At 44.5% G+C, this 22,048-nt stretch overlaps 1 protein-coding gene across 1 annotated transcript in view; it reads left to right on the forward strand.

The window, feature by feature from the left end:
* LOC309621930 (uncharacterized protein) overlaps nucleotides 1-21,419 on the forward strand; it is a gene marked incomplete at both ends in the record, with an annotated part of 54,805 nt that extends 33,386 nt beyond the window's left edge. The window contains 6 exon segments of the mRNA XM_082409206.1: nucleotides 2,552-3,100; nucleotides 3,106-3,271; nucleotides 3,329-3,447; nucleotides 20,496-21,044; nucleotides 21,050-21,215; nucleotides 21,273-21,419. Coding sequence (XP_082265332.1) covers nucleotides 2,552-3,100; nucleotides 3,106-3,271; nucleotides 3,329-3,447; nucleotides 20,496-21,044; nucleotides 21,050-21,215; nucleotides 21,273-21,419 — 1,696 coding nt within the window.
* Between the last annotated feature and the right edge of the window lie 629 nt (nucleotides 21,420-22,048).

Here is a 22,048-nt window from a genome sequence, read left to right on the forward strand (position 1 = left end):
TTCAAATATCAATAAATGTCATGCACCACATCCATAAAATAAAGGAGAAAATGTATATGATCATATCAGTATAGTCAGATAAAGCATTTGATAAAATTCAATAATTATGTATGATTAAAAACTCATAGCAAAGGGAAACTACAAAAAACTTTAGAGCCACCATCCTATTTATAGTGAAATGTGGAGAACGTCCACTGTAAGATTAGGAACAAAATAAGAATGCCAACTCTTACCTTTTCTATTCAACCTATTAGTAAAAGTATTAAATGGCATTAGCAGTAAGGCAGGAAAAAGAAATCAGAAATATAAGGCTAAGAAAGGAAGAAATCATACTGTCACTTTCCATAGTTGATATAATTAAGGATACAGAAAATCCAAAACCATCTACAGATAACTTATTAGAATATCAGTTAGTTTTTAGAAGAGTTGCCAGATAAGAGACCAAACATTAAAAAATTCCACTAACATTTTTCTGTGTCTGAAAAGTTATAAAATTAAAAACTAAAAAATATGCCATCTACATTATCATCAAAACATCATATACCTAATAATAAGTGTAATAAAAAATGTAAGAACCCTATTAGAATAGAAAACTATTGATATATCATAGAGAGAAATTAAAGGTGATCTAAATAGGATTTCTGCTTTGAGGCAGGATGTATAGGCATACCTCACTTTATTGCACTTCACTTTATTGTACCTTGCAGATAATGCTTTTTTTTTTTTTTTTACAAATTGAAGGTTTGTGGCAACCCTGTGTCAAGCAGCTCTACTGGTGGTGCCATTTTTCCAACAGCATTTGCTCACTTCGTGTCTCTATGTCATGTTTTGGTAAGTCTCACAATATTTCAAACTTTTTCACTATTATACTTGTTACATGATCTGTGATCAGTGATCTTTGATGTTACTATTGCAAAAAGATTACAGCTTGCTGAAGGCTCAGATGATGGGTAGCATTCTTAAAGTCTACTTTCAAATTAAGATATGTACTTTTTTTAGACATAATGCTATTGCACACTTAATAGACTACAGTATAGCATAAACATAACTTTTACATGCACTGGGAAACCAAACAACTCGTGTGACTTGCTTTCTTATGATATTCTCCTTATTGTGGTGTCTGGGACCAAAGCCATATCTCCATAATAATATGCCTGCACTAGGTAGGCACAGGCCATCACTCCTGCTGCAACGAGCAAACAAACTTGAATAAAAGATCATCGAGCTAAGGAAGCAATCAAGAAACAATATCAACTAATATGCTAGAGAGGGACATTTAGAGATTTGGAGCAGGGGTTTGGTGTAGGGAGACATACTCCACTGGAAAAGAGAAATCACCATATCTTTTGATGAACTCATTTGCTGGCATGATGGAGTGAAATCTAGCAGAATGTCAAGCCGATTTCCCCCACAGGACATTTCCTTAGTGTCAGGGTGGTATAGGATGATGGGGGACTGAGCCAAGAAAGCAGAGTGAAATTTCCTGCACAGTCATGGCACTAACAAACCAAATCCCGCTAGATAAAGGGGCCTGTGACAATCATTAGGTCTCCTCTTCAAGACATTTGCCAGTTTTTGAACCTATATAAAGCAGGAAGCTAAATACCTAATGCCTGAGGGAGAGAACTTTCCAAAGTGAGGAATTAGAGACCTACCAGACTCACAGTAAAAACCCAGAAGTGCCATCCCCAAGAAGGGGGCTGAGTCAGAAAAAGTGAAGTCATCTGCAATGTTTCAGTGTTTATGAGACAAATTTTCACTGAGAAAGTGTAACGGCAACAAATACATAGCTGGTCTCTCCTTACATTTGCCATACTCTGAAGCTGTGAGAACTGAGAGCCTAAAGAGCTGAATTCAAACATCTGAAAGACTGAAGTCAATAACTGACTGTATTTATTGAAGAATCAAAGACCTGTCAGGCTCACAGCAAAAATCCAGGGAGGCCACAAATTAGGAAAAATCATAGGTAGGATGAGACAACTAAAGCTCCAACCCAGTTCTGACCTAGTAAAATTCCTGAAATGACTGAAATGATCAGCCACTCTGATTAACAGAGAAAAGGGTAAATCTTCTCTGGTGCAAAGTAATAGCATCTTCAGTCTCTATGAATTTTTTATTCACCACGTCCAGCACACAATCAAAAATTATGAAATTCCTGAAGCAGGAAAAAGTGACTAAAACTTAAGACAAAAAAAAAAAAAAAAAAAAAAAACCAAGAAAAATTGATTTAGAGGGAATTCAGATTCTGGAGTTAGCACAGAACTTTAAAATGACTATATTGAGAGTAAAAGATGGGGATTAATAGATTAAAATATGGAGAATCTCAACAGAAAATTGGAATCAATTTTAAAAAATCAAATACAGATAAATGAAAAATAAGAAAACTGATCCCCAGCAGACCTTAGGGAATACTAGAAGAAATTTTTTTGGGCTGAAGTAAAATGGCCCAACATAGAACAGAGCTGGGCTCTCGGTCCCATATTGAACTCGAGTTGGAAGAGGCGAGTCCGGTCTCAAAACGGAGGTAAAACCGCCGCCCGGTCGCCCCCAGCCCGACTCCGGCCGCCGCCGCCGCCGGGGGGAGGAGGGCCATGATCCAAAGGAACCAGAACAGTTGAGAAAACTGTTTATTGGTGGTCTGAGCTTTGAAACTACAGACGATAGCTTAAGAGAACATTTTGAGAAATGGGGCACACTTACAGATTGTGTGGTGATGAGAGACCCCCAGACAAACCGTTCCAGGGGCTTTGGTTTTGTGACTTACTCTTGGGTTGAAGAGGTGGATGCAGCAATGTGTGCTCGACCACACAAGGTTGATGGGCGTGTAGTGGAACCAAAGAGAGCTGTTTCTAGAGAGGATTCTGTAAAGCCTGGTGCCCGTCTAACAGTGAAGAAAATTTTTGTTGGTGGTATTAAAGAAGATACAGAAGAATGTAATTCGAGAGACTACTTTGAAAAGTATGGCAAGATTGAAACCATAGGAGTTATGGAAGACAGGCAGAGTGGAAAAAAGAGAGGATTTGCTTTTGTAACTTTTGATGATCATGATACAGTTGATAAAATTGTTGTTCAGAAATACCACACTATTAATGGGCATAATTGTAAGTGAAAAAGGCCCTTTCTAAACAAGAAATGCAATCTGCTGGATCACAGAGAGGTCGTGGAGGTGGATCTGGCAACTTTATGGGTCGTGGAGGAAACTTTGGAGGTGGTGGAGGTAACTTTGGCCGTGGTGGAAACTTTGGTGGAAGAGGAGGCTATGGTGGTGGAGGTGGTGGCAGCAGAGGTAGTTATGGAGGAGGTGATGGTGGATAAAACGGATTTGGAGGCGACGGTGGTAACGATGGTGGTGGTCCTGGTTACAGTAGTAGAGGAGGCTATGGTGGTGGTGGACCAGGATATGGAAACCAAGATGGTGGATATGGTGGCGGTGGTGGAGGATATGATGCTTACAATGAAGGAGGAAATTTTGGAGGTAACTATGGTGGTGGTGGTGGGAGCTATAATGATTTTGGAAATTATAGTGGACAACAGCAATCAAATTATGGACCCATGAAGGGGGGCAGTTTTGGTGGAAGAAGCTCGGGAAGTCCCTATGGTGGTGGTTATGGATCTGGTGGTGGAAGTGGTGGATATGGTAGCAGAAGGTTCTCAAAACTCAGAAGAAAAGGGCTACAGTTCTTAGCAGGAGAGAGAGCGAGGAGTTGTCAGGAAAGCTGCAGGTTACTTTGAGACAGTCGTCCCAAATGCATTAGAGGAACTGTAAAAACCTGCCGCAGAAGGAACGATGATCCATAGTCAGAAAAGTTACTGCAGCTTAAACAGGAAACCCTTCTTGTTCAGGACTGTCCTAGCCACAGTTTGCAAAAAGTGCAGCTATTGATTCATGCAACGGAGGGTCAATTAGATGTACATTCCTGAGGTCTTTTATCTGTTGTAGCTTTGTCTTTTTCTTTTCATTACATCAGGTATATTGCCCTGTAAATTGTGGTAGTGGTACCAGGAATAAAAAATTAAGGAATTTTAAACTTTTCAATATTTGTGTAGTTCAGTTTTTCTACATTTTAGTACAGAAACTTTAACAAAATGCAGTTTTGAAGGTGTTTCCTTGTGAGTTAACAAGTAAAGAAGATCATTGTTCATTAATATTTTGTATGAATTTTGCTAAAGTTAACTGTAAAGAAACACCTGCTGACTTGCAGTTTAAGGGGATCTATTCTCCCCATTTCCAAACCATGAAATGAATGGGCTCTGACATGTGGAGAGAATAGATATTTGTATGTTTGCAATGTGTGTTTTAGATAATAGAATTGGGTATTTAAATTAGCATATTTGTGAATTTAATAGCTTTAAGATTTACTTCAAATGAAAAATCTCAGAATTCAAAAAAAAAAAAACAAAAGAACAGAGCTGGGAGCGCGATTGGCGCTGCCTGCGGGGGAGGAGCGCCGCCGCCGCCGCGAGCTGGGAGCTCGATTGGCGCTCCCTGCGGGGGAGGAGCGCCGCCGCCGCCGCCGCCGCGAGCTGGGAGCTCGACTGGCGCTCCCTGCGGGGGAGGAGCGCCGCCGTCGCCGCCGCGAGCCGGGAGCTCGATTGTCGCTGCCTGCGGGGGAGGAGCGCCGCCGCCGCGAGCTGGGAGCTCGCTTGGCACTGCCTGCGGGGGAGGAGCGCCGCCGCCGCCGCCGCCGCCGCGAGCTGGATTGGCGCTGCCTGCGGGGGAGGAGCGCCGCCGCGGCCGCCGCCGCGAGCTGGGAGCTCGTTTGGCGCTGCCTGCGGGGGAGGAGCGCCGCCGCCGCCGCCGCCGCGAGCTGGGAGCTCCATTGGCGCTGCCTGCGGGGGAGGAGCGCCGCCGCCGCCGCCGCCGCCGCCGCCGCCGCCGCCGCGAGCTGGGAGCTCGACTGGCGCTCCCTGCGGGGGAGGAGCGCCGCCGCCGCCGCCGCCGCGAGCTGGGAGCTCGATTGGCGCTGCCTGTGGGGGAGGAGCGCCGCCGCCGTCGCCGCCGCGAGCTGGGAGCTCGCTTGGCGCTGCCTGCGGGGGAGGAGCGCCGCCGCCGCGAGCTGGGAGCTCGCTTGGCACTGCCTGCGGGGGAGGAGCGCCGCCGCCGCCGCCGCCGCCGCGAGCTGGATTGGCGCTGCCTGCGGGGGAGGAGCGCCGCCGCCGCCGCCGCCGCGAGCTGGGAGCTCGTTTGGCGCTGCCTGCGGGGGAGGAGCGCCGCCGCCGCCGCCGCGAACTGGGAGCTCGATTGGCGCTGCCCTGCGGGGGAGGAGCGCCGCCGCCGCCGCCGCCGCCGCCGCCGCCGCCACGAGCTGGGAGCTCGATTGGCGCTGCCTGCGGGGGAGGAGCGCCGCCGCCGCGAGCTGGGAGCTCGATTGGCGCTGCCTGCGTGGGAGGAGCGCCGCCGCCGTCGCCGCCGCGAGCTGGGAGCTCGGTTGGCGCTGCCTGCGGGGGAGGAGCGCCGCCGCCGCCGCCGCGAGCTGGGAGCTCGACTGGCGCTCCCTGCGGGGGAGGAGCGCCGCCGTCGCCGCCGCGAGCCGGGAGCTCGATTGTCGCTGCCTGCGGGGGAGGAGCGCCGCCGCCGCGAGCTGGGAGCTCGCTTGGCACTGCCTGCGGGGGAGGAGCGCCGCCGCCGCCGCCGCCGCCGCGAGCTGGATTGGCGCTGCTTGCGGGGGAGGAGCGCCGCCGCCGCCGCCGCCGCGAGCTGGGAGCTCGATTGGCGCTGCCTGCGGGGGAGGAGCGCCGCCGCGGCCGCGAGCTGGGAGCTCGATTGGCGCTGCCTGCGGGGGAGGAGCGCCGCCGCCGTCGCCGCCGCGAGCTGGGAGCTCGATTGGCGCTGCCTGCGTGGGAGGAGCGCCGCCGCCGTCGCCGCCGCGAGCTGGGAGCTCGATTGGCGCTGCCTGCGTGGGAGGAGCGCCGCCGCCGTCGCCGCCGCGAGCTGGGAGCTCGATTGGCGCTGCCTGCGTGGGAGGAGCGCCGCCGCCGCCGCCGCCCCCGCCGTCGCAGTCGTCGTGAGTGAAGAAGCGCCTCGGTGACGCCTGGTGAGGGCCCTCGCCGACGCCTGGGCTTACCTGCCGCCCGGCCAGCTCCGCTCGTTTCCCGTCCCCCGCGGCCCGGCGCGGGGCAGGCCTGCCAGGGCCATGGAGGACGAGGTGGTCCGCATTGCCAAGAAGATGGACAAGATGGTGCAGAAGAAAAACGCGGTGAGCGCGGCGGGCGGCGCGGGCCGGAGGGAGGCCGGGCGGCGGGCGGGGGCCAGTCGGCCTGAGGGGGCTCCCGGCCCGCGGTGAGCGCGGCGGGTGCTGCGAGACGGCGGCGAGGCCCGCGCTCTGGGGAGGGGTTCCTGGGGAGGGGGGAGCTTCGTGTCCCGCGGCCGCGTCCCGGGCAGGGGTTCTGGGGGGCGTCCTGTCCCGCAGCTGCGTCCCGGGCAGGGGTCTGGGGGGCGTCCTGTCCCGCAGCTGCGTCCCGGGCAGGGGTTCTGGGGGGCGTCCTGTCCCGCGGCCGCGTCCCGGGGAGGGGGTCCGGTCCCGCGGCCACCGGCGCTGGGATCCGCCCTGGGCGCCCGAGGCCCCTCGTGATTAGCGCAGCCCGGTAAACTCTATGGAGGCATCCTCCTCATTATTTTAAACGTGACGGTGGTAAAGCCTCGCTGGTTTAGCTGAAGAGTGCAGAGAGCCCTCCCTGTTTGAAAGAATTGGTTCTCTTTCCCGGGCTCATTGGCCAGCAGCGAGAAAACAACATCAAACAGAGGTTTGTGATCAGTTTTAGACATGAAACTGTTCAAGCAAAACGTGAATTTCCTGGATCTTATTTTTGAGGAAGGCTGAACATTCCCTTGATTGTCTCAACTCCCCTGCATGTTTGCTTAGCAATTAAAAAAGGTGAACTACGCCAGTGTACTTGGCAAGTTGCTAAACTTTTTGGAAAAAGTGGATCTTGTTAGGCCGCGGAGTGCGGGGAGCTGTGTTTAAGGCATTGCCGCCGACGAGGCTGTGCTGCCGGCTGGATTTGGACACATGTCGTTGCTGGTCCTCTCAGTGGTTTACAGTTGCTACCGGTGGCGTTTTCTGTCACTGATAACGTGTGCACGTGAACGTGGTCTCTTGCGGTTTGTATGAGGTGCTCCAGTTTCTGCATTTCTTTCCACCTGTGTGGGCCACTCTCAGTCCCTTGCTTCCGAGTCGTCTGTATTTTCAGCTAAACTTCTGAAATTCTAAGTCCAACGAATGTGAAGGAGAGAAGGGCTGCTCTGATTTGCACAGCACTTTGGAGTTACAAAGCGTTTGTGCAGAATTCTTTGGGGACTCACGACAGCTGTGTTGCATTCATTTTACAGAATAAGAAACTGAGTCAGACCAAGCAGTTCACCTCCTTAAATGAAGTGTGCGTTGTGGATTAAGCCAGGACCCGAGTTTTCTGCTGGGCAGCATGCAGAAGTAGTGTTAAACACCGAATTCTTAAGACTTCAGACTTGGTGTGCGCCTCTTTTCCTTTAACAGGTGCATTGCCCGGCGTGTAATTTCATACCCTGTTCATCTGTCTTTGCAATTTTGGCTTTTTAAAGGATTTCCTGTTTGTTTTCTGTTGCAGACGTTGCCGGTGCCATTTATTTTTTCTGTTGATACAGGCCTTTCATTCCTCACTGCAAGTGATGAGTTCTGTATATTTGATTGGCTGAACGTTTCTGTTATTCTGTTTAAACTGGCAAGTTTTTTTTCTTTGCCTAGAGAACCCTAGACTCCCCTAGTAGAAGCTGGCTCCTAGGGAAAAAGGCCGTTTCTTGGGTAATTTTTTTCTCGAACTCAGGCTATAAAATGTGTACCTTTTAATCATCTAGTGCACTAGGTGTTTTTGTTTGTTTCCTTTCCTTGAAATAGACGTTTCCTAGAAATGAGGAATTCCTTAGTGAGCAAGTATGGAGAAGACCAGTTTGTATTTATCTGCAGTTCTCAAATTATAAACATATAATGCGTCAGCAGGAGAATGAGGATAAGCTCCACAGATGATCCTCAAGTCTCACTTTTCTTTTCAAATCTTATATTTCTAGTAGTACAGAACTTTACCAATATAAAAACTTGCCCCCCCCCCCCCAAAAAAAAGAACACAACTGCAGGAAAGAACAAAGAGCACTTAAAGTGTGTGTGTGTCTAATATATACATGTACATATACCCAGGTACATACACCTTTATATTTATATGTTATTTTGTAAATAAGTGACAATAATAATGTCTTGTGGAGATGTAGAACAGAAGTATACAACGAAAGCACAAACAGCAGGAGGGGCAAATGGAGTTAAACTGTTCAACCTCCATGGGATGGTTCCATGGAGGAGGCAGAGAGGGGGATGGGATCCTCGAAGAGCTGCTGAAGACCTTGCATTTTTTGCAGATCTCTTTAGAATGCTACTTGCATATTGTGCTCTCACTGAATGCACCTGGCTGAGCTATGGCACATTAGCACGGTAAACATTTGTCAGATTTGCCCTAGTCAGAAAATTTTCTATACCTGCCATCCTGCTTGGCACTTAAAAAAAAATTTTCTTTTTTTAAGCTCTCTATGATATAGGGATGATGGGTGAAGAAGGTAGGCTGCAGGGTAATATGTAGTATGTATGATCCCATTTTGATACAGTAAACAGAAAGTATTAAATGCATGCCTGTTTGTATGAGCAGTGAGTTTGCATGGTTATCTCAAGAGGGAGGGAATGGGACGGGTAGAGAAAGAGACTGACCACAGACTATTGTTTTACTTGTTACAAGAGGCATGTGTTGCCTTCATTTCTGATTAAACTTTTTGTGTCCAGATTATTGTAGGTTTACATGCAGTTGTAAGAAATAATAGTGCGATAGCTCCTGTGTGTCCTTTACCCAGTTTTCCCCAATGGTAACATCTTACAGAATCATAGTATACTGTCACAACCTGGGTATTGCCATTGACACAGTCAAGATAGAGAACATTTCCATCCCACAGGATCTCTCCTGATGCCATTTTATAGCCACTGCTGCTCCCCCACTCCCCACCAAATCATAGTGATCTGATAGTGCAGTGGATAAAGTTGCAATAAAGTTTTTGTGCAGATGATCAAGGGAAAATACCCCCTGGGGAAGATGGCCCATCTCCCACTCCCCCGGCCCTATCTGTCCCTGGCAACCTGTCATTTCAAGAATGTTATGTGGGACTTCCCTGGTGGCGCAGCGGTTAAGAATCTGCCTGCCATTGCAGGGGACATGGGTTTGATCCCTTGTCCGGGAAGATCCCACATGCCGCGGAGCAGCTAAGCCCATGCGCCACAACGACTGAGCCTGCGCTTTAGAGCCCGGGAGCCACAACTACTGAGCCCACGTGCCACAACTACTGAAGCCCGCGTGCCTAGAGCCCGTGCTCTGCAACAAGAGAAGCCACCGCAGCGAGAAGCCCGCACACTGCAACAAAGAGTAGCCCCCGCTCGCCGCAACTAGAGAAAGCCCACACGCAGCAACGAAGACCCAACGCAGCCAAAAATAAAATAAATTAACTAATTAATTAAAAAAAAAGAATGTTATGTGAATAAAATCATATAGTGTGTAACCTTTTTTTTTTTTTAAGTAAAAAAAATTTTTTTTTGGCTGCGCTGCCGGTTGTGCGATCTTAGTTCCCCGACCAAGGATTGAACCCAGCCCAGGTAGTGAAAGTGCTGAGTGCTAAACACTGGACCGCCAGGGAATTCCCAGTATGCAACCTTTTGGATTGGCCTTTTTCAATCAGTGTAATTCCCTGGAGAGTCATCCAAATTGCATGAATCAACAGTGCTCCTCTTTTTTAAAAAAAAATTTATTTATTTATTTATTTGGCTGTGCGGGTCTTTAGTTGCAGCATGCGGGATCTAGTTCCCTGACCAGGGATGGAACCTGGGCCCCCTGCATTGAGAGTGCAGAGTCTTAACCGCTGGAACACCAGAGAGGTCCCAGTGCCGCTTTCTTTTTAATTGCTGAGTAGTATTCCATGGTTTGGCTGTACTTCAGTTTGTTTAATCACTTGCCCATTGAAGAACATCTGAGTTTTTTTCCCATTTCCTGACTATTACTGATAGAGATGCTGTGGACATTTGTGTACCTTTTTTTGTGCGAACATGCGTTCTCTGGGATAAATGCCGTAGGGTATGTGTTGCTTTTTTTGTTTTTTTTCCGGCTACGCTGTGCCACATGTGGGATCTTGGTTCCCCAATCAGGGATCGAGCCCGTGCCCCCTGCATTGGGAGCTTGGAGTCTTAACCACTGGACTGCCAGGGAAATTCCTGTATTGCTCCCCCCGCCCCACTTGATTGATTGATTGGTTGATTGGCTGTATTGGGTCTTAGTTGCGGCACGCGGGACCTTCGTTAAGGCATGTGGGATCTTTATTGTCGTTGCGGCGCACGGGCTCTTCGTTGCAGCATGAGAGCTTCTCTCTAGTTGTGGCGTGCGGGTTTTCTCTCTCTAGTTGTGGCACGTGGGCTCTGTAGTTGTGGCGTGCAGGCTCCAGAGCGCGTGGGCTCTGTAGTTTGCTGCACGTGGGCTACCTCATTGAGGTGTGCGAGCTCAGTAGTTTGGTGCGAGGGCTTAGTTGCCCCGCGGCATGTGGGATCTTAGTTCCCCGACCGGGAATCGAACCCGCGTCCCCTGCATTGCAGGACGGATTCTTTACCACTGAACCACCAGGGAAGTCCCTGTATTGCTTTTTTAAATTAAAAAAAAAAAAAAAGGAAAAGCAATTAGAGGTGAAACAACTAATTATATGATGGCCTTTCAAAGTACATATTCAAACCCTACATTCTTGGTGTACATAAGTTATTTATGTTGATTTGTGGTGTTTAGCTCTAGCAACAAGGCAATAATAATAACGCTGTAGTTTTCCTTGTTTCTTTCAACTGATGATCTGTGTATTTATTACAAATATTAATTAACACTCACAAGCTACCAGGAGGCAAGTAATGGTTAGCGCTGGTGTGGTTAACTCCTTTATAGATAGGGAGGTTGAGGCATGGGTATTGTGGAATTTGCCATGTTGAGGCATGGGTATTGTGGAATTTGCCTAAGGTTATATAGCACTGTGTTCTGACTCAGATTCATTCAGATTTATTCCTTCCCTTTCTGTCTCCTGAATTAACGCTTTGTAATTTTGACCTAGGTGTGAGGACACGAAAAGGGTTTTTTTCTGTATCTGAGGTTTAGTGCTTGTTTTATAGAAGCAATATAGTATAGTGGTTAGAGTAGGCACTTTAGCATCTGATTTTTGTTTTTTTCTTAAGTCTTTAATGAATTTGTTACAATATTGCTTCTGTTTTATGTTTTGCACATGCCGGAAAGGTAATAGGCCTTGGCCCCTGGGCCTGGGCTTCGTCTCTTGTGCTGTCTCCTGTCCCTGTTGCCCCCGCGCGCTGGCCCGTCCGCGCTGTGCCAGGGGGTATTGGTCGTCTCGCGGCTCAGTTCACAGTAGCTGAAAGGGACAGTGTGTGATGGTCTCATTTCTGCCCATCGTTTTCAAAGGGAGGCTCTGGCCATTGCTCCTCGGGTAAAATGCAGAGGGAGTGCTTTTTAAGATGGGACTGTCAGTGTTGGGGACACTCCTTAATTACCAAAACGGAATCCCCTTCAGTTCCTCCAGCTGTGTTGTTTTGGCACAGAAGATGTGAGTAATAGGAACTGGAGCTAAGTTGGAGTGAAAAAACGCACCGGTCCCGCCGAATTTTCCATCGAAACAGTTGATTTGTGTTGTCTGTAGGAATTCTAAAGGGCGTACCGTTGCTTCCTAACCGGAGTCATTTGAGAGATCTACCTCTGTACGTTCAAATGATTAATTTTGAGACTTTGCTCATGTGTGCAGTAAACCCTTTAATTCCCTAAGACCTTCCTTTCCTCCATCTCCTACCCCATTAAGCCCGCTTCAGTTCATCTCCTGAATTTCTTTGGAATCTGTCAGCTCTCCCTCAACACCCTAATACTGAACTTGCCTGTGTGTTGCGATTAGGTCCTAACTAGTGTCCATATATCTTGTTTCCTTCCAATCCATTCTTCACACAAAAAACCTTCAAGGCAAGTTGGAACATTGCTCATAAACATCGCTCACAAACATTGTTTTGAGAATAGAAAACACAGTGTTTGTTGGCCTTTAAGACTCTGCGTGGTCTAGAATCCTCTCTGCTTCTCTAGCCCCATCTTGTGCCACTTGTGCCCTCACTTTCTATGCTTCAGATACACTGAATTAACCTTAGTTCTCACTCATCTGACAGAAGTCAGTTCAGATATTATTTTTCACTGTGATCCCTAGCATTAAGCAAGTTGATTATCACGTTTTGTATGAGGACTAAAACTAAACTGGGAAGTGGAAGAATTGAGTTTAAACTGTTTCAGTCAACACGCATGTATTAATGATACCTACATATTGAACACCGGGCTAGGTTTCATGAGGGATACAGAAGTTCTGGCCATCTCTGGTTTTGGATATCCCTTATTTGTTGAGACCTTTGCGTTGTTTGGTTGCCTTTTGTCTGTTTTCAAGATGGGAAAACAGGAACGAGGGAAGTATAGGTTATTACTAGGTGGGGTTGAACAAGTGGAGCAGCAAACTGCAAGGCAGAAAGAAGAGGGACGTACTATAGAGGGATATGATTTCCATTCTCAAGGCGCCTGCATCCTGTGCAGGGAGACAGCCTAACATAAAATGTGCCTAACAAAAAATATATTGACTTCTTACTAAAAATCTGCAGTTCATATAACCAAGGGGTTTATAACTTCTCCTTTAAAAGTGATATTCCTGGGACTTCCCTGGTGGTCCAGTGGTGAAGACTCTGCGCTTCCAATGCAGCAGGCGTGGGTTCAATTCCTGGTTGGGGAGCTAAGATCCCACATGCTGCGCAGCCAAAGAAATTTTTTTCAAAAGTTATACTCCTGTATTATTGAATTTAGTGGTTTAGATTTTGTTTTAATGTTAAGAAGATTTCAGTTTATTTACCAGGAACAAACAAAACATAATGTAAAAATAGTTTCCCAGAAACGATTTCCATCATTCTCTTCTTCCCTTTCTCCCGCAGACTGGTGTTTCATCTTTACAAGCTCTCTGTCTTTCCATAGGAAAGCTGTCTGGCTTGGAGGTTGCAATCCCAGGGAATTTTTCATCAGCGGGGAAGTCTCCATCACTACAGAGGGATCAAGGGAGAAGTCAGTCCCTGGTAAGTGAGATGCTCCCCCTAAACACCAACACAGCAGTCGTGTACCTTTTAAGGGGTTCAAGGGCAAGATGGGCTAGGCATTTCTACTAACTCTTCTTAAGGACCATGGACAGTGCCGTAAGCTACGAGGTAAGCGGTGACTGTTGTAATTCTTACTGGTGATCATTTCCTGTCACTGATTCTCGGCTTTCTTTGTATTTCATAGGACTGTTGTCAGTCCAATAGAAAATGAGTCTTATTTTTAAAAAACTGAAATGTTTTACAAAGCCTAGCATTCTCATATAGAGTCCTTTCCATTCTCCCCACTTTCCCAAGAGGCTATGAACGCTTCACACCATGAACTAGGAGAGGGGGTAGAGCCCTTTCTGATGAAATACATCAACAAAGACAGAGTCTTAGCCTGCTTGCTCTCTGGACAGGATCTCGGACTACAAGGTCTTCAATCCTGGTATAAATGAAGGAAGTGAGGACAGTTCAACTGGCACTCTCATAACAAGAGTTGTGAAACACCTTCCAAAGAGACTATAGCAGTAGATGAGGGAAGGGAGTGCTACAGTGTGGTAGTACAGGGGGAATGATCGGCTACAGCAGTGAAAAATGTGGTACCTATTGGTGTGCTCTCGGGGTTCTTGTACATGTAGCATAGATGACCTTTACAGTGGCCCTCTCACCTTCCCACCTGCATTAGGTGTTCTTTTTTTTTTAAATTTATGTTTATTTATTTATTTATTGTTTGAACTTATTTATTCTATGTGTTTATTTTTTTGGCTGCACTGGGTCTTCATTGCTGTGCACGGGCTTTCTCTAGTTGGCGGCTAGCGGGGGCTACTCTTGGTTGCGGTGTGCGGGCGTCTCATCGCGGTGGCGTCTATTGTTGCGGAGCATGCGCTCTAGGCGCGTGGGCTTCGGTAGTTGCGGCTCACGGGCTCTAGAATGCAGGCTCAGTAGTTGTGGCACATGGGCTTAGTTGCTCCACGGCATGTGGGATCTTCGCAGACCAGGGCTCGAACCCGTGTCCCCCGCATTGCATTGGCAGGTGGATTCTTAACCACTGCGCCACCAGGGAAGCCCTATTCTGTATACTTTTAAAATATTTTTTAAAATTTTACTTCTGAATCCACAGAGTTAAAAATCTTTTATTATTAAACCAAATAATATTTCTCTTTTAAAGGAGTCCTTTCTACCAAGTACCTGTATGTAAAGGTAAGACCGTGAACTGTGGGCTCTATGTAGACCGATCCATTTGATGTCAGAAGAGGTATAAAATACACTTTCACAGTTGGATTTCCTCTCCTGTGCTCTGCCACCAACATGAAAACAGCATACCCAGAGTAGCCTGGGTTTCAGTACAAGGCATGTGGAACAGACCCAAACCGTTTTTGCATCCTGATGCCAAACTCCAACTGACTCATAAGCCCATGAGTGAGGAAAGCAAATGTCTGTTGTTACGAAGCACTGAGATTTTCGAGGTTCTTATACAGTATCACGGTGGCAATAGGTAACTGACACATTAAAGGTGTTCTGTGTGATATTGATTAGACTATACATTTGGGGGGCATAATTTTATATCACAATAAAAATGTATAAGATATATAACCATCTCGGGTTTCCCTGATAGCGCAGTGGTTAAGAATCCGCCTGCCAATGCAGGGGACACGGGTGCCAGCCCTGGTCCGGGAAGATCCCCCATGCCGCGGAGCAACTAAGCCCATGTGCCACAACTACTGAGCCTGCGCTCTAGAGCCCGCGAGCCACAACTACTGAGCCCATGCACCGAAGCCCACGCGCCTAGAGCCCGTGCTCCACCACAAGAGAAGCCACCGCAATGAGAAGCCCGTGCACCGCAACGAAGAGTAGCCCCCGCTCGCCGCAACTAGAGAAAGGCTGCACGCAGCGATGAAGACCCAACACAGCCAAAAATAAAATAAATAAAAGTAAAAAAAAAAAAAAGAAAAGAAATATAACCATTTCAACATATAAATGTATTTATTCAAATTAAATTCAGTGCAATTTACATGTGGAACTAAGCAATTTTCTTTATACATTTAGGCATATTCCATTTATACCTACAGACAGGTAAACTTTTTGCACAAGTAGGAAAACTTAAAATATATTTTGAATAGATTTGTACAAACTGTTGAATACTTTAAAATTAGTAATTGAAAGTTCCCACCCTCATTTGGAGGTAGAATGGGAACTTAACTTTCCAGTTACTGGTCTGAAAAAGAAAATAACTTGCTATAATTTTGAATGTTATATAGTATAAGCACTATAAAAATATCACTGTCATGATAGCATAGGAACACTCTAAATGTAGACCTTATGGTAGAAATTGCTAGCTGTTCACCAAAACTCATTTCTTCTTCATCCTGGAAAGCACAGCTAAACTATTCCTAGTCAGTGGAAAGTGATGTGGGCCACACCTAGGCCTAGCCCATAAAAGCCTCCCAACATGTGCTCCTCCATGCTTTTCGTCCCTTCCAGTTGACTATGATGATGAATCCAAGGTTCCATGTTTTAAAGAAAGCAGAGTCACAGTCAACCTGGGTCCCTGCTCAACGTTTCTTGAGCAAGAAATAGACTGGTATTGTGTTTGCTATCTGTTCACTGTATCATGCAAAACAATAGTAAAAGAAACAATGCCAAATAGTTATCTACCTCCCTAAAATTGAACCTCTATAGTTTTTATGTTTTCATGAACTACTTGCATTCTTATGACAAGTATTATGAGTTGAAAATACGTCAGCCACAAGTAGCATGAGTTTCACATAGGTTGTTAACTTCACTAGAAATTGAAGTAAAAACATAATAAATTATATTCTCTTCATAGCTATGTAAATAAAAGATGTTTTAATCATGTACAACCTAATGCTTAAAATTAAAATTAGGTTTTCTAACTAGAAAGACCCAATCAAGAAATTTCTTAGTTAATGACACACAAAAGTTGGTAATGTGACCTAAAATTCTCTTACCATCTGTGCCATGAAGAACAGTAATCTGTTGGACTGAAGATGATGAAGCAAACTTGACAGGAACTTTGCCCAACTTCTGTGTACTGAGGTCTGGAATATCATGTCCACGATCTTCAGCATTAACAAAAATCTCAGATGAAAACATGGTTTTTCCTGGACTCTCTGTTGTTATCTGAGTGACTGCATCAGATGATAATTTTCCAGAGAAGGGAGAAAACGGGGTCTTAATCTCCTTTGGTGATCTGAACAAAAAAGAGAAAGCACACAGCAGGTCATATCCTTGGCTTATCAAATACTGTAATTTCTTTCCAAATGTGGCTTCAATATTTTTTGGAGACACATCCAACTCAAATGGTTAAGTTATTTCTGCAGTACCCTGTGCTTTTTTACATACTTATTACAGGGTGATCATGCATGAGTTTACTTTTACTTATTTTAAAATCTACTTTTATTTTGGATTTAGAATGCTATTATATAAGGAAAGGGTACTTTTCAGTTGAAGTGGAAAGATATCCATTAAAAAATAATTACTGGAAGTCCACTATAAATTAGGGGACTATGCTAAACGCATAGAGTGTACAAAAATAAAAAAGAAACAGAGCCTTTCCTCAAAAAGTTTATATGTCAGTGGGGGAACCAGAGGTTTTTAAGGTTGTAATTATGTATATAGATTATAAAGAATCCATATTAAAACATAATGGAGTAAATAAATGAGTGTATAAATAAATAAATAATAGGAGGGAGGGAGAAGACAAATCTTGCCAACAGAAGAATTCCATATGTAGGTAACCTCCCCCCCGCCCCCCCCCGGCATCCATCTCCTCCCCAAGGAGGTGGAGGTGAAGCTTAATCTTCCCCTTAAGTCCAGTCCTGGGCTGGCCTTAATGATTGAATTCCAGAGACAGTATAAAATGGGAGAAAAAGTAACTTTACAGTGGAGAAACCAAGCAAACACCATGTTATGCAAGTGATGATGTTTCACATCACCAGTGATGTCACGGAGACACTACATACTCTCTGTTATGATGTGATGAGACGGTTACTTCGCTTCTGCGGTATTCTTTGTCAAAACCTATAACTCCAGTCGAATCATGAGAAAAACATCAGCCAAACCCAGACTGAGAACAATTCTACAAAATATCAGACAAATATTCCTCAAGACTGTCAAAATCATGAAAAACAAGGAAGGAATGAGGAACTGTCATAGACCAGAGAAGACTAAGGAGACATGACAACTAACTAAGTGGAATGTGATATACTGGATTGGGTCCTAGAACAGAAAAAGGTCATTAACAGGAAAACTGGTGAAATCCAAAAAAAGTCTTAAGTTTAGTTAATAGTAATGTATAAATGTTGGCTTTTTAATTTTGAAAAATATACTATGGTAGTATAAGATGTTAGCAATAGGAAAAACTGGGAGAGAGGTAAAGGGAACTCTGTTTGTATCTTTTCTGCAGATTTGAAATTATTTGAAAATGAAAAAGGTCATTTTTAAAAAATGGAGTAATACTGTATTGTATTATATCACAGAAGAAGAAGACCTTTTAAAAGGTCTTTTAAATCTCTACCCTCTATATACTATTCACTAATTAAAAGGACAATTATGAGAAAAGAAAATAGGCCCATCTCCCTTATGTATACAGAAGCAAAAATCATACACAAAATGTTAGACAATCAAATGTAGAGTGTGTGAGTGAGTGAATGTGTGTGTGTGTGTGTGTGTGTGTGTGTGTGTGTGTGTGTGAATTCCTACCAAGTTGTTTTACTCCAGAAATGCAAGGTGAGTTAACATTCAAATATCAATAAATGTCATGCACCACATCCATAAAATAAAGGAGAAAATGTATATGATCATATCAGTATAGTCAGATAAAGCATTTGATAAAATTCAATAATTATGTATGATTAAAAACTCATAGCAAAGGGAAACTACAAAAAACTTTAGAGCCACCATCCTATTTATAGTGAAATGTGGAGAACGTCCACTGTAAGATTAGGAACAAAATAAGAATGCCAACTCTTACCTTTTCTATTCAACCTATTAGTAAAAGTATTAAATGGCATTAGCAGTAAGGCAGGAAAAAGAAATCAGAAATATAAGGCTAAGAAAGGAAGAAATCATACTGTCACTTTCCATAGTTGATATAATTAAGGATACAGAAAATCCAAAACCATCTACAGATAACTTATTAGAATATCAGTTAGTTTTTAGAAGAGTTGCCAGATAAGAGACCAAACATTAAAAAATTCCACTAACATTTTTCTGTGTCTGAAAAGTTATAAAATTAAAAACTAAAAAATATGCCATCTACATTATCATCAAAACATCATATACCTAATAATAAGTGTAATAAAAAATGTAAGAACCCTATTAGAATAGAAAACTATTGATATATCATAGAGAGAAATTAAAGGTGATCTAAATAGGATTTCTGCTTTGAGGCAGGATGTATAGGCATACCTCACTTTATTGCACTTCACTTTATTGTACCTTGCAGATAATGCTTTTTTTTTTTTTTTTACAAATTGAAGGTTTGTGGCAACCCTGTGTCAAGCAGCTCTACTGGTGGTGCCATTTTTCCAACAGCATTTGCTCACTTCGTGTCTCTATGTCATGTTTTGGTAAGTCTCACAATATTTCAAACTTTTTCACTATTATACTTGTTACATGATCTGTGATCAGTGATCTTTGATGTTACTATTGCAAAAAGATTACAGCTTGCTGAAGGCTCAGATGATGGGTAGCATTCTTAAAGTCTACTTTCAAATTAAGATATGTACTTTTTTTAGACATAATGCTATTGCACACTTAATAGACTACAGTATAGCATAAACATAACTTTTACATGCACTGGGAAACCAAACAACTCGTGTGACTTGCTTTCTTATGATATTCTCCTTATTGTGGTGTCTGGGACCAAAGCCATATCTCCATAATAATATGCCTGCACTAGGTAGGCACAGGCCATCACTCCTGCTGCAACGAGCAAACAAACTTGAATAAAAGATCATCGAGCTAAGGAAGCAATCAAGAAACAATATCAACTAATATGCTAGAGAGGGACATTTAGAGATTTGGAGCAGGGGTTTGGTGTAGGGAGACATACTCCACTGGAAAAGAGAAATCACCATATCTTTTGATGAACTCATTTGCTGGCATGATGGAGTGAAATCTAGCAGAATGTCAAGCCGATTTCCCCCACAGGACATTTCCTTAGTGTCAGGGTGGTATAGGATGATGGGGGACTGAGCCAAGAAAGCAGAGTGAAATTTCCTGCACAGTCATGGCACTAACAAACCAAATCCCGCTAGATAAAGGGGCCTGTGACAATCATTAGGTCTCCTCTTCAAGACATTTGCCAGTTTTTGAACCTATATAAAGCAGGAAGCTAAATACCTAATGCCTGAGGGAGAGAACTTTCCAAAGTGAGGAATTAGAGACCTACCAGACTCACAGTAAAAACCCAGAAGTGCCATCCCCAAGAAGGGGGCTGAGTCAGAAAAAGTGAAGTCATCTGCAATGTTTCAGTGTTTATGAGACAAATTTTCACTGAGAAAGTGTAACGGCAACAAATACATAGCTGGTCTCTCCTTACATTTGCCATACTCTGAAGCTGTGAGAACTGAGAGCCTAAAGAGCTGAATTCAAACATCTGAAAGACTGAAGTCAATAACTGACTGTATTTATTGAAGAATCAAAGACCTGTCAGGCTCACAGCAAAAATCCAGGGAGGCCACAAATTAGGAAAAATCATAGGTAGGATGAGACAACTAAAGCTCCAACCCAGTTCTGACCTAGTAAAATTCCTGAAATGACTGAAATGATCAGCCACTCTGATTAACAGAGAAAAGGGTAAATCTTCTCTGGTGCAAAGTAATAGCATCTTCAGTCTCTATGAATTTTTTATTCACCACGTCCAGCACACAATCAAAAATTATGAAATTCCTGAAGCAGGAAAAAGTGACTAAAACTTAAGACAAAAAAAAAAAAAAAAAAAAAAAACCAAGAAAAATTGATTTAGAGGGAATTCAGATTCTGGAGTTAGCACAGAACTTTAAAATGACTATATTGAGAGTAAAAGATGGGGATTAATAGATTAAAATATGGAGAATCTCAACAGAAAATTGGAATCAATTTTAAAAAATCAAATACAGATAAATGAAAAATAAGAAAACTGATCCCCAGCAGACCTTAGGGAATACTAGAAGAAATTTTTTTGGGCTGAAGTAAAATGGCCCAACATAGAACAGAGCTGGGCTCTCGGTCCCATATTGAACTCGAGTTGGAAGAGGCGAGTCCGGTCTCAAAACGGAGGTAAAACCGCCGCCCGGTCGCCCCCAGCCCGACTCCGGCCGCCGCCGCCGCCGGGGGGAGGAGGGCCATGATCCAAAGGAACCAGAACAGTTGAGAAAACTGTTTATTGGTGGTCTGAGCTTTGAAACTACAGACGATAGCTTAAGAGAACATTTTGAGAAATGGGGCACACTTACAGATTGTGTGGTGATGAGAGACCCCCAGACAAACCGTTCCAGGGGCTTTGGTTTTGTGACTTACTCTTGGGTTGAAGAGGTGGATGCAGCAATGTGTGCTCGACCACACAAGGTTGATGGGCGTGTAGTGGAACCAAAGAGAGCTGTTTCTAGAGAGGATTCTGTAAAGCCTGGTGCCCGTCTAACAGTGAAGAAAATTTTTGTTGGTGGTATTAAAGAAGATACAGAAGAATGTAATTCGAGAGACTACTTTGAAAAGTATGGCAAGATTGAAACCATAGGAGTTATGGAAGACAGGCAGAGTGGAAAAAAGAGAGGATTTGCTTTTGTAACTTTTGATGATCATGATACAGTTGATAAAATTGTTGTTCAGAAATACCACACTATTAATGGGCATAATTGTAAGTGAAAAAGGCCCTTTCTAAACAAGAAATGCAATCTGCTGGATCACAGAGAGGTCGTGGAGGTGGATCTGGCAACTTTATGGGTCGTGGAGGAAACTTTGGAGGTGGTGGAGGTAACTTTGGCCGTGGTGGAAACTTTGGTGGAAGAGGAGGCTATGGTGGTGGAGGTGGTGGCAGCAGAGGTAGTTATGGAGGAGGTGATGGTGGATAAAACGGATTTGGAGGCGACGGTGGTAACGATGGTGGTGGTCCTGGTTACAGTAGTAGAGGAGGCTATGGTGGTGGTGGACCAGGATATGGAAACCAAGATGGTGGATATGGTGGCGGTGGTGGAGGATATGATGCTTACAATGAAGGAGGAAATTTTGGAGGTAACTATGGTGGTGGTGGTGGGAGCTATAATGATTTTGGAAATTATAGTGGACAACAGCAATCAAATTATGGACCCATGAAGGGGGGCAGTTTTGGTGGAAGAAGCTCGGGAAGTCCCTATGGTGGTGGTTATGGATCTGGTGGTGGAAGTGGTGGATATGGTAGCAGAAGGTTCTCAAAACTCAGAAGAAAAGGGCTACAGTTCTTAGCAGGAGAGAGAGCGAGGAGTTGTCAGGAAAGCTGCAGGTTACTTTGAGACAGTCGTCCCAAATGCATTAGAGGAACTGTAAAAACCTGCCGCAGAAGGAACGATGATCCATAGTCAGAAAAGTTACTGCAGCTTAAACAGGAAACCCTTCTTGTTCAGGACTGTCCTAGCCACAGTTTGCAAAAAGTGCAGCTATTGATTCATGCAACGGAGGGTCAATTAGATGTACATTCCTGAGGTCTTTTATCTGTTGTAGCTTTGTCTTTTTCTTTTCATTACATCAGGTATATTGCCCTGTAAATTGTGGTAGTGGTACCAGGAATAAAAAATTAAGGAATTTTAAACTTTTCAATATTTGTGTAGTTCAGTTTTTCTACATTTTAGTACAGAAACTTTAACAAAATGCAGTTTTGAAGGTGT

The sequence above is a fragment of the Balaenoptera borealis genome (genome assembly GCF_965194805.1).
Source record: "Balaenoptera borealis genome assembly, contig: HAP1_SCAFFOLD_1207, whole genome shotgun sequence".
Lineage (NCBI taxonomy): Eukaryota > Metazoa > Chordata > Mammalia > Artiodactyla > Balaenopteridae > Balaenoptera > Balaenoptera borealis.